Below are 13,898 nucleotides of genomic sequence, written 5' to 3' on the forward strand. Positions count from 1 at the left end.
ACCAAAGTGTTTTAATCTGCTCATTTTCAACTACTTTTTCAACATCAATTTTTCATTACTGGCATGTGATGATTTTTACAGATGTTCCAATGAATCATTTTGGCAACCATGTTATACATTGTTTATAAACAATTAGTGCAATCTTCTTGCACAAGCTGAGTATATGATCCACTGTTTCTTCTGCCTCTTTTGCACAATCTGCACTTTTAATCATTTGACGATTTTTCAATTCTGGCTTTGATTATATTAGTTTAAATAGCTGTTGAGCAGCCAAAATTAAGCCTCCAGATTCTTTTTTTAATGTTCCAGTTGTAAGCGATTGCCAAGTTTTATCTTTATCCACCATTCCCTTGATCTTTTGTAGAAATTGATTCTGTAATACTTTTTCTTGCCAGCATTCTTTTCTTGTTTTTTTTTTTTGCATTATTTCAATATTCATGTTTTGTTTTCTGCACATTCAGTAAGTTCCAATTTTTAACTGGCATCAATACTTGTTTTTGGCTGTCTTACATGTAATCAGCCAAAGTTTTCTTTCACTGATTGTTTTACTTGAAGTAAACATCGACCTCCATTTCTGTGGGGCAAGTATAATCTATCAATATCAATATGGGATGTTGTGTATAGTGAATAGTCATTAGCTTTCTTGTTTTTCAGTTCAAACTGCCAGGTTCAGTTTGTGTCTAGTTACTAATTCCAGGGGTGTTTTGCATAATAGGTATAGCCCAAGTATTGATGGCTTTGATGCTGTTCCACCATTTAATTTTGTCTTTAGCACTTTTCTCTCTCTAAATCAGGGCTGTTAAACTCGTGACCGCAGGCCGGATGCGTCACATGCTGGCCACCTGGTTTAGCAAAGGGGAGAAATGTCACGATATGTCATGTGATGCCGCCATGACGATGTGAGTTTGATAGTGGTATCAGAGCATTTGCAGGGAGGATTGGCCTTTCATATCTAGAGGATCCTCACGGATATAATCTGTGAATCTTTTCTATTCACAAAAGTTACACAACCGAGAAAAATTAAGAATGTAAAAAACTCCTAAATTTTAATAGTTAAATATATTCCTTATTAATGGAAACTAAACAATTTGTCATGCAAAATTTAGTGCCCCTCGTGTGCACCCGCCACTGCAGTTAGGTGCGTGAGGGGAACATGTTCCATGCACAGGCCAAGGGCAAGACCCGTAAACAGGCTATGAAGATGACCAGCAGCGACCTGCTCTCCAACCACAAGCCGAAACAGACAGTGGGGCAGAGTAAGCGCATCCAACGATCCTCATCATGTTTCTTTCTACCGCTTCTGCTTGCTGCTTGGACAGCCAGCCTGGTGCTATGCTGGCAGTGGGCTACGGAGCCATAGCGTGCATTAGCTGAGGGGCCGGCAGGCTTCGTCTACAGCCAGAAACCATCCCTTTCCCCCGCACACAAAGGGCGGCTGTTTCTGGCTGTAGCTGCCCTGCCCCCTGCCTTGCCTCACCTCATCCTGTGGGACAAGCCTCCTGCCCAGCGCCCCACCCATCTGAGAATGGGTGGGGCGCTGGGCGGGGTTGGGGATTCCCTCCCCAACCCCGCCCAAACCCACAAGCACCACCCTCGTGAGCGGCATCAAGCGGGCCACGATCCCTGGCCACACCCAGTCAGTTACGACCATTTCCCTGGCCATGCCCCCTCCCCCTGGCCCACAGAGGACAACTACAATGCTGATCTGGCCCTCAATAAAATTGAGTTTGACATCCCTGTTGTAGATCAATTCTTCCATTCAACCTGTGTGTTGTTTGTTAATATATGTCATGGTTACATTTTACATTTACAAATTACATCTATTCTATGTAATTTAAGACAAGGTGGTATCCAGATGTCATGATTTGATTTTAATTTATTCATTTTTTTTTAATATGCACGTTGTGTACAACATGCTCCTCTTCCTTTTTTTTCTTTTGGTAATTTTTCAATGTATTTATAAAACATTTTACTTTCTTTTGGTTCTTAATCAAGAGCCAAATATTTGTGAAATATTTGTTTCTTGTGAGGTAAGCTCCTAAGAAGCTAAAAATTCCTAAGAAATGCTTCCTCCAACCCATGTGATGTTGTTGCCTTTTGTATGCTGCTTTAGGACAGAACAAAATCTTACAGGAAGTACATCATAGTATCATATTCAACATACCCTCCATTAAATTGTCTAGTGCTTATGTGACCATGGAAATTCATAGCAGGATGACATGTTTCAAAATCCTAAATATCATTGAGGAGGCAGGCTGAAGAAGCTTTGGGGCATTGCTTGTCATGGCTCCCATAACTTCTAGTTTCAGCCTCATTTTCATTCTTAGGGCTTTCAATGTAATAGTCTTTTAATTAAGAAAAATGAACTCAGTGCAAAATAGTTTCCCCCAATCCTTAGAGTGATTAGGCATATTTAAAAACTGTAATGGGGTAAAACATCTTTTTCATTTTAATATAACTCAGCATATATATATACTGTGCTTCTGGTTCTCATTTACTTGGGGAAAAAACCCTTATGTTTTCAAATTTTCTTACAGCTTTAAGAAGATGATAAAATAATTTGTCAAAAAGGGGATTTTTGGCATTTTCCACAAATAAATCATTATTTTAGTTCAGATTGCTAGTATGCATATTTTGATACCTTAGTTTTAATGTAGTTATTTAAAAAAATTAAGATTTCTTTCTGTTTAAAATTAATTCTTTAATTTATGCCCAACATTATATTCTAGCATGCGTTAAGTAAGGTATCATTTAAATAATTAATTTTACTCTTTTATACTTCAACATATATTCAGAGTAGCTTGCTAAGTTGGATGTATATTTTATAGTTTGTTACAATATGGTTTGAGCAAAAACCTCTCTTCTGTAGCATCCATAATCCACAATGATTGCAAAACAGGTGCATTATGATATTGCAAACAAGTCAGAATTATCTGACTTGTCTTCACAATCCAATCTTCACAATGCACATTGTTATTCCCCATACTTCATTACTATATTGTTCCTCTTTATGATGAAGCTTTCTTTAGCTTTATCTGTGACACGTTTTTCGACCCATTTATGTAGAACACAAGGTTCTTTCAGTACTTTTTAAACAAGATTTATGATAATATTTCAGAAATCTCAGCATCTGGATTGTTTCCCCTTAACAGTCCAGTTTACCTTCCACATTCTTGAAAAAGAAACTCTCAGTCTTCTATATTGTATGAACTAGTGAAAAGCAGTTCTTTTAAGTCAGTGGGAAATTATGGCCCTTTTACGATCTGACTCAGGAATTCTGGGAGTTGAAATGCACAGGTCATTAAAGGGGCCGTAGTTCCCCACTTCTGTCTTAAGTGACAAATGTACAGATACCATTTCAGTGTTCTTAGCATGATTGAAATAGAGTGCTCAGCTTTAATATTTTATGAATCAATTTTTAAAATTCATATAAAGTATAGGATTATAGGATTTGATTTATGAACTAACATTTAACCATAGTTTCCTTTTTTTGTATGATACATGCACGCAGCAATTTAATTAATCAGGATTAACACAACGAGGAGGCAAGTCTTGGAATGCATTGTCAATATCAATCTTTTTCAATAAGATGCCCTTTAGACACATTGACCTGGAACTCCAAGAATTCTCAACCAAGATGGTTTATACCAATTTGACTGGAGACGGTTGGTGTAGATACCTTCACTAATAAAAGTTTGTTTGCAGAGATGAGAAACATTTGATTTCTGGTTCAAAGCAAATCCATAATATGCATCACTGAGTTAGATTTGGACTTTCGTGCTTGATATTATAGCCCAGCATTTTAGCCATTGCTCTACAAAAGTCAGTGTTGTTTTAAATGCAGTTCTTAAAGAAGAAGGATGAATTCATTTGGATCCTGTTAATATTCAGCCAAATGTAATCAAAAAATTACCAAAGGTTAATCAGATATGTGCTTATTATACTGAAGTTAAAAAGCTACAAATTCATCAAGCTTAGAGATTAGTAAAATTATACTAATTTCATTTGGACCATTGTTTTTTATGTTTAGAAATGGAACTTAGTTCCAAAGTATCAGCCACTGGAAGCATTATTCCTCAAATAATATTTTACAAGAACTTTGCCTCATTGCTTCAGCCAAATAGTCAGCTTCAATTATTGAAGATTGATATTATTTTTTGAAATATAAGAGGCAATACATTCTTGTTGTAAACATAATAAGCAAAACCTTATTAGTTGTGTTCTTGAAGTGGCAAGACTTATGTAGTTTTACCACAGTGTATTTATTGATTTAGAAAATTAATATTTCATTCATTTCCTTAATGGCTCTTGATAATGTACAAAAAAATAACAATAATAAAATGTATTAAATAAGAAACACTAAAGACAAAAGCAAAAACATGAAATATTAAAATTTATAAATACTCAATTTTTAAAAATCTGAACAATACTATTTCAGTAAAGAAATATAATTAGTGTTCCTACAAAACAATAGAGAAGGGGGCTTGCTTCAACTTCAAGGTAATTTTATTACAAATTTGTAATTTGTAATAAATTAGACTTTGTAATGGAGAAAGTAAAATGAAACAATGCTAACAAATACATTTGTGCTGGAACGTGCAATAGGCATCTAATTGTTGCTGGGCAGACTTTTGTATTCCTACTTCAATTTAAACATTTTGAGTCTAAATTACCACTTATAAAACCAGCATAATCATTTTGCCACAGAAGGAAGATTTTGGAGAGTGCAAAGTCAGTTTTCAAATTGTTTATGCAGATACAATCTAGTATGTTTTTCTTCAACCATCACGAAAACAGAATTCCTATCCATAAAGTGTTTCTGTTCAGAGCAGAAGATAATAATGCCACAGATAATGCTTCACTCTCATTAAGATAATTGCATTTCTGTTTGGTAGTACTGTATAATATAATTTAGAACCCATTTGCTCAAAATGGTTTGTTAAATATCCAGTTCCAAATGCATTTATAATTTGAAAAGTTACTTATTTCATATGACAAGTAAATTATTGCTATATAAACTTCATTTATATAGCAATAATATCTAAAGTGTAAATTCTAACAATATTTTAGTTATCTTCTTAATATTAATTTTCCATATATCTGTTAATATTATTCTTATATAATTTCAACAAGACTACAAGTGAAGGTGCTCAAGTTCCTGAAGTCGGATTTTCTCTTGGAAAAAAACAAAACAAAACAAATAGCTAGGTCATTTTATAAAAGCTTATAAATACATTCATTATTCTTAAGTGTACAACTTTTACCTTTTTTTAAAAAAAATCCAAGGATATGTCACAGGATCATAGGGTTAACATGCACCATTTGACCTTCTTTGATTCTTTCTGCTTTGTCCTTTTTTGGAGGACAAAATATAGCTTGATACTTCTTCCCATCTTCTTTTTGTCTCTGCTGCTGAGAATTCCTAAATCACAAGATCTAGACCTTGGAATCTTCCCCAATCCATTAGGTAGGAATGAGAAGGAAAGGAAATGAGTTTGTGAAAAATCTCAATTTGATCAATCCCCTTCAACAGAGAGGTCAATGCCTGGAATGCACTACCTGACTCTGTGGTTTCATCCTCAAACCCCCATAATTTTAACCTTAGACTGTCTACTGTTGACCTCACCCCGTTCCTAAGAGGTCTGTAAGGGGACTTGCATAAGTGCACCAACGTGCTTACCGTCCATGTCCTACTGTCCCCATTTATTTGTATCCATTTCCTGTATTCATAATCATGTTTATACTTATATCTGTTATCTTATACATGCTTGACAAATAAATAAATAAAAATAAATAAAATAAACTTTCTTCTGATCCAAGTGGGAAGAGCTGGCTTCATTCAATTCTCTTCCATTGAGTTTCATATGGGGTAATTTAAAACAAAACTACGAGAGGCATTAAATGCTTTCTACCTCACTTGCGCAATTTAAGGAATTTCTTATCTATGACTAGGTTTGTTCTATCACTCATGTATAACAAATGTGGATATATTTTATCATATATAGTACCTTGACAGAAGGAAATATTTACAGTAAGAAAAGTTTTTAAATCAACAATGTAAGTCATATAAAATTATGACCTATAATTTTCTCCACCTTTGTCTGTTTCTCCTTTATGTGTACTTTACATATCAAGATATATCACATTATTATCGAAGTGCTTTGCTAAGAGATGGTAGAATGATGAAATGACAAATAATGATAACTGGAATTCACAAAAAGAAAGAAAAATATTTTTTATAGTTTTCTTGTTAAATTAGGCAACTGACACTATTTGTTTCCTTCTGATTTATAGCAGCCAAGAGTTTATTGAAGAAACCTGATGGAGTAAAGGTAAGTTACAAATATAAAGGGCAGCTAATGATAGTCTCACTAATTTTTCACTGGCAAATCACCTTCTAAATTCCATGCCTTTGGGCACTTATATAACTGACCCTGTTCTTCATTAAGAAGTCTATATATGTATGCACATACACAAGTACATGCAAACAAATGTGTGTGCACATGTACACCCAAACACAAAGAGGATGGTATTACCAGTGCCCTGTTGTTTATTGCAGAAAGTTAAGAATACAGTTCTCTTTCTTTTCTCTTTCTTTTTAACAGAAAATTAACAGTTAATAGAATACTTTTTAAGAGGCCTTTGGGGCAGCAAGTAATATTTACTTAGAAGTAGGTGAGGCAGGGATAAATTATAATTACTTAGTTCAAAAGCCATGTAACGTGTTTTATTTGTTGAACTTCTTAATGTTTCAGAGTTGTAAATGTTTTGATTTTTCTTGTGAACTGCTTAGAGTCTTATCTTAGGAAGGGGCAATGCATAAATCAATGTGTTAATTAATTAATTAATTAATTTACTTTCTAGTCATGCTAATGATTTATCCCTTTCTAGCCATTTTTTGAATAGCATCCTTTTTATATTAGCATTGAAAAAATTATCACAAAGTTGGCCAATCATTGACTTGTATTCTGCCAGAAGAAATCATTATACCTGGGCAGAAAATAATATATTTTAAGATCTCAGTTACAAGTTCAGATTGACTAAGCAAAATTATTAAGAAATAGAAAATGGTTGTAGCTTTCCTATATGACATAGAATTTCTGAGCCTGTGACCTCAGAATAGCATACAAGGAGAGATTGTTCCATATACAGTATACTGTTTTGGTACATAGAAAATTAGTTTATGAAAAATGGGGGGGGGGGGGACAAGATTATTAGCTTTAAATGAAACTTTTCAGATGTTAATTGAAGTGTAATTTCTAAGTATCTTTCAGTTTATTTGAACATTCTTGGAATTAAGTTTCTACTCTTCCATTTTTCTTTTCTTGAATCTAAACTTTAGAGTATATAACTCATTGTATGTTTCTATTGAATTTGTGATATGCATACATTTATATATTTCATGTGTAAGCACACTGGTAATCTAAGCCAGCCACTCTGAAACAGCCAAATTCAATATGATTTATTTCTGGACCCGGCCGGTGCACTTCCCAAGATTAGCTGGACCTCTTGCAGAATGCTATTTGTGGTACTGAGAATATGTTCTAGTCCTTTTTCCACTAACCCCAATGACTATGTGAGACTTCTCTGTATCCAAAGTCTATCCTTTTCAGTGGAACAAAATGGCTGCTTCTTTCCCACTATTGGTTAATTCAGTAGAAATGCCTTGCCTTAATGCATCTGTAATACTGCATGCCCCAATTCAGGTAGTTCAATAGTATTTTATTGCAAATCTCTAACAGTCTTGGTTAAAATTGGTTTATTTAAACAGATATGCTGATGATAGTTACTACCAGCAATTTGCAGCTATTATTCTTGGAGTGGGGGTGTTATGGTGAATATTCAGAATTATTTCTCATACCTGTTTTCATAGGGCACCATGAAAGGAGAATTCATTTTTCAATGCCTATCAAAGAGGAGATTCTATTCATATGCAGAATATTTCTCCCATTTCTGCAAATTGGGCCTTTTTAAAACAGGCAGCCAAAATACAACAAACATGTTGTTCTCCATGCATTGATTCTTTAAATCCAACCAGTCATATTTTCTTCTTTTCCTTTCTCTCTGACTGGTCATATCAGAAAAGGAAGTCCAGTTCGAGTGTTCAAATGATGGTGAGGATCTTTATCTGCCAGACTTTTCATCTTATGAAATGTTCACACTTAGAAATGAAATAGATGTATTTATCATTGAGTTGGTAATGTAACATCAGAAGCTACAAGACTTAAAATGCACATTTGTGACTTCTGTATCACTGTAGTGTTACATTCTAAATAAATCATTTGCATTTTTTTTTACACACTGTGCAAATATTGGCATGAAACTGATGGAATACTGGCCATGACCCTATTGCAGTACAGTAGCATTGTTATTTGAAAGCCTTCCGTATTTTTCCTACAATCTTCTTGTACTTAAAACAGGTAGATTTCTGAAAGGTAAAGAAAAAAAGTGATATATTCATTCCAGTAATCTTAGAACCTGGCAGGAATTTGGAGGTATCAATTTAAACCATCACTGGAGCCACCAGTCACTGGTTGGTATTACACAGTATTTGTACCAAATAGTACAGTATGGTTTCTATTATCACAGACTTATTTTAAATATAATTGAGTGCAATATATGTTGAATCAGATAATTCAGTTGAGTTTATTATATTTATTTTATCAATACAATTATTCTTTTTTGAAATAAAACTGTTGGAAAAGTTAGCTTTTTTTTTCTTTGTACTATTTTAATGTAGAACACTATTTTTACTATGTGTTTAGAATGGCAAACCTGGATTCATAAGATACAAGGAGGAAATGAAAAACAAGTTACTAACAAATATTGCAGAGTATCATAAATAGTTAACTCAATTTTTTAAAAAAGTAAAATGACATTGGTGAATAGCAAATGTTGAATCCCACTTGGCTATGCTTGTGTTTTTCTTGGGAGATTTTAAATGTTTGTTAAATTTTTAGGTGATTTAAATATTGTTATAATATTTAATATTGTGGCAAAATAGATTAGAAGTGTGAATCAATCAGTAAATGTTGATTTTCTTGTTTCCTTATTTTTCTATTTCTATCATGTCTGTATTACATCTGCAAAAGATTCACTCTGTCTAAATTAAGACAAAACAAACGATTTCTATCCTACTGATTCATGGGACATCAGTCTTTAGGAAAGGGGTCTACAATTCCACATTCATTTTAGAAGACATTGCTTAATATTATTTAGAAACCATACAATTTTGAATTAGCTTCTAAAACCTTTTCCTAAATGTTAGTCCTTTAAAAAAAGTATATAATATTATATGCACTGAAGGTGATAACTATCATTATTAGTGAAAATAATGCTCTTCATTGTAATTTCTGAATGGTTTGTATATAATTATAAAATGACTATCAAGATAGAGCCTGAAACCCCATGTAAGTTTTGAAAGGTATTTACGCCACTGATGTACAGATTTACATTGTAAAGTATTTTCTCTTGGCCACATATCCTTCTCAAGATTAAAGTTGCTTGACTAATACTTAATATTTGATTCCTGCTCACGATTTTGATAAGCCATATTTTTTTTTTTTGTCGGTGGATATTTTCCTCTATTTTTTAAATTACCAATTTTGTGGTATGCCAACTTGTGTTCATATAACTTTATGTCTTTCTTTTGTTATGAGCTTGCTTGAGATTATAAATTACTTTTTTGTGTTACATAGAAAAAATAGCATGAAATTAGTTTTTTCACCCATCTTTTAATTCAAAATAAATTGGTATTTTTTTAAAAAAAAATGTTTAATTGAAAGGATACAGAAGTTCCTGAACAATATAGGAGTGGAATACTGTCTATGAACGTGTCTGTAGGTCATGTTTGTAGATTACCATTTACAGAGATTGTCCATTTACAGAGTAGATTGCCATTTACAGAGCTTTGCTAGTATGATTTTTTTCTCATATTGCAAGACCCTATTTTTTTAAAAATATTGTTTAATGCTGCATTTTTGATAAAAGCACTGTGAATATTTCCCATTTTAAACATACTGTAAATGGTTAAAGATTAACATAGTGAATATATCCCCCACCATGTTGTTATATCTCAGATCTATGCAAGATAAGCTATCACACAGTTTCATTTATTTTATCACTTCTGTAAAATGTTTTATTTTTGTGGGTGACACTCAATACATCTTTTTGCCTTAAGCTACCCTTTGAATTCCAAATTTTTGACTGTCTTCTCTGTTGTATTTAAATAACCACTTCAGATTCATCCTCTCCAGGGCTTCAACCTTTTACTCCCATTCATGCTTTTTTTAAGGATAGTAATATTTGACATCTCAGTATAGTCTGCCAGAATAATACTTGCATTACCCAATAATAAGTCTAAATGTGATATCATTAGCTTGCCCGTATTCATTTAATATTGGTCAAAGAAGATAGGTGAAAAATAACATTATTATTTTTATTTTACTTTTTGTTTTATTTTACTTATTTTACAAATATTCTGTATTGCTGATCAGTTAAATCTTTTGTCTGGTCAGCTCTATTGTTTCAATGGTTGCTTCCATTTTCCAGTCTCTATGTTTCTCTGTGTTTATGCTTGTATATGTGGGTACACAGGCATACATATAGACACACATACAGCCATGCCTGAAAATATATATATATTCATGGTAGTTCTAAATTTTAGCTTACTTATATGATGAAGAAAAATTAATCAAATTTCCAAAATTACATTTAACACGCAAGGCTTTTTTAAAGCTGCAAATATAAAATATTTGCAATATTTTTAGGGTGCATTTGTGGTATGTATGTTTTTAGTTCTTAAGAGTTTAAATCTAGTTCATAATGTAGATTAGACTGAAAGATTAATTTGTATACAGAGAAGCCAGCCAATTTTGGATGAAACAATCTTCTATTAATTTAGTTAATTTTCTACATAATTCACTTTAAAATGTACTTACCAAGTGAAAAGAACTATATATATCTCAGTGTTATGAATACTGTATGCTAATTATTCATTTGAGCTGTTGATTAATTCAAATCATTTTTAAAGTTATATTTCAGGAAACCAATCTTTCTGACTATATATAGAGGAGATGTTTGCTATAGTAGTTAAATAATAATAAATGTTTTATTGTTGATTAAACTGATTTTCATTTGTACCTGGAGAAAAAAAAATATTATATTGTGCTGAAAATTTAGCCTGAACTTCAAATAATAACATTTTTCTTCCTTGGCAGTGAGTGACCATAATTTTTCATATTTAAGAGATATTACTTAACAACAAAAGAAAATTAATATTTTTTGAAGAAATGTTTTTCTTATAAGTAACCTTATTTAAGGACATATTTATTTTATTTATTAAATGTTTATATCACCCATGACACAAGATGACTCTAGGTAACAGAGTCTATTTAAAGGTAGATACAGTGAAGCCATGTGATCCATAGCAAGAAAACATTGCCTTATGGTTAAATAGGAGACTAAGATATATGTCAGTCTGAAACTGAACTAATACCTGATGTACTTCTTCGGCGTCCAGTTTTTGTCTCCACAATGTAAAAAAGATGTTGAGACTCTAGAAAGAGTGCAGAGAAGAGCCACAAAGATGATTAAGGGACTGGAGGCTAAAACATATCAAGAACAGTTGCTGGAAATGGATATGTCTATTTTAATGAAAAGAAGGACTAGGGTTGACATTATAATAGTGTCCCAATACCTTAGGGGTTGCCACAAAGAAGAGGGAGTCAAGCTGTTCTCTTGTCCTGCCTTCAGGACAAGAGCAATGGATGGAAACTAATCAAGGAGAGAAGCAACCTAGAACTAAGGAGAAATTTCCTGACAGTTCGAACAATTAATCAGTCTAACAACTTGCCTCCAGAAGTTGTGAATGCTCCAATACTGGAAGTTTTTAAGAAGAGATTGGACAACCATTTGTCTGAAGTGGTGTAAGGTTTCCTGCCCAAGCAGGAGGTTGGACTAGAAGACCTCCAAAGTTTTTCCACCTCTGTTATTCTATAGTAATCAACAGCAAGCCATTAATGGTTTGGTTTTCAAATATTCTGGACTACAGCTCCCATATTTTTTTTAATAATTGGCAATGCTAGCTAAAGTTGATGGGAGTTAGAACAAAACATCTAGAAAATATTTTGTTTGTCATGTTCAGTAATATCTCATATAAATGTGGAAAGTGACAAATCAGCTTTCAGTCCTATCTAAATTTGCATTAATAACATATCGCTTAATGCAAAGTATTTTTAAGGAGCTGCTTCATAACATGTTTGAAATGATAATCTGTGAAATTCCTCCTATACAGCAATGTTAAAATGGATTGAAAAGATGCTGCAGTCGTTTCTTATAGATGTGTTCTTGCTATTTGGATGCTGTAAATTCATCCATTTATCTTTATCATCATAGAGCAGCTATTCAATAGCATTCTGTAGAAGACAGACTCAATAGCATTCTACAGAGGCAGATATATAGATATGATTATCTGAAGTGAGAGGTCTAAGGCTTGTTTTGTTTCTATTTTCTGCATATCTACAGATAAACAACAAAACCAACGTAGTAACCAGCCCTAAAGAAAATATTCCCACCCCAGCGCTGGTATACCTGGCTTTATCCTTAACTTGTTTCTTAGTTCCATGTCCATCTTTTTTCCTCATTCTCTTTCCTTTCTACTTTTTTTTTTTTACTTGTTGTTTGCTTTTTAAAATTGTCGAGCTTTTTTCTTCTTTTTCTCTTTCTTGGGAGCTGGGGATTGTACTTCTTAGGAGGTAGTTTGTTGTTAAAGTGTGTGCTTCTAATTAGCCGGTGTGCCATGGAAGGGATGCACTTACGCAGTAACATTGGTCACCGCCACAGTTGAGTTTCTTTGCATGCTGTGTAAGAAAGTGAATAGAGTGTGCTTTTGTGTTGCCTTTAGCTTCTTTGCCTGATTGCTATTTCAGTATTTACAAATTAGGTGCCAACCAAATTTCTTCAATTTAACAAGAGTGTCAAAGTCAAGGAGAGCTAATGAGATTATTGCTAGGCAACAACCAAGTAGACCTTATTCAGCTTTTCATTCCTTTACTTTCTCAGCAGGACTTTGCATGACTTTGCTTACTGAGATCTAGAGGCATCTAGTACTGAAAGCTTGCTATATTCCACAGTTATCTTCTATTATATAAAAATCATTGTGCCATAATAGCCTCTGCGGGCAATGTGTAACTAATGAGTTTGGCTATTTATATCATAACCTTGCTTCTTTTGTTTATTCTGATTTCTCAAGGCTATGTGGCAAAGCTTTAAAATTAAGGCCTGTTTTTATTAATTGGCAGAGACATCCCACTTTGCACAGTTTGATAAGTTTGAAGAAATTTTGATTTTGTCAAGTTTTGCAACACACTCCGATTTACTTGGAGGTACTGGCTTCATAAGATATGTTTATAAGGTATTTCCCAAATACCTTTGCACAATTGATGAAAACGCTTAAATCCACCCCAGATTGAAAATGCTGGGCTCACATTTAAAGATTGTGTGGCCTTGGAAAACTCTAAATAAAATGAATTAGAGGTTGTCAGCACTTCTCATTGCTCCTTGGATTGTTGCAAACTTATAAATGCACATCATGCAGGTGCTTAGCCTATTATGATCCCCTGTATTTTTGTAACTTTAATTGTGGTTTAATCAGTTAATTAATATAATTTCCCTCATGGAAACTATGTCAAAAAAATAGGATGGTATAAATGATGTAAAGAACAGGACGGCCATACAAACGATCAGTGCATTTGCTTGGAAAAGTCAATGCCTCTCTAGATCTCCAGAACTTCAAAGCCCTGCAAGTTTTCAGATCATCACTAAGATTTTTTGCATGCTGCTACACTAGATATGATTACCTTTCTAACAGTTTGGCCGGTGACATCCTCTGGAAGCAG

At 33.3% G+C, this 13,898-nt stretch overlaps 1 protein-coding gene across 4 annotated transcripts in view; it reads left to right on the forward strand.

Annotated features, from left to right (window-relative positions):
* Window positions 1-13,898, forward strand: part of CAMK2D (calcium/calmodulin dependent protein kinase II delta) — a 151,562-nt gene that overhangs the window by 117,215 nt on the left and 20,449 nt on the right. For 2 of the 4 annotated variants that reach the window (XM_070948852.1, XM_070948854.1), the window contains exons 13-14: window positions 6,295-6,332; window positions 12,526-12,585. In XM_070948852.1, the coding sequence (XP_070804953.1) occupies window positions 6,295-6,332; window positions 12,526-12,585 (98 nt within the window). The remainder of the gene's footprint in view (window positions 1-6,294; window positions 6,333-12,525; window positions 12,586-13,898) is intronic. The other 2 variants (XM_070948855.1, XM_070948856.1) reach the window with 1 other exon arrangement.

This window comes from Pituophis catenifer, unplaced genomic scaffold (genome assembly GCF_029215685.1).
Source record: "Pituophis catenifer annectens isolate HBS135680 unplaced genomic scaffold, rPitCat1.0.hap2 SCAF_8, whole genome shotgun sequence".
NCBI lineage: Eukaryota > Metazoa > Chordata > Lepidosauria > Squamata > Colubridae > Pituophis > Pituophis catenifer.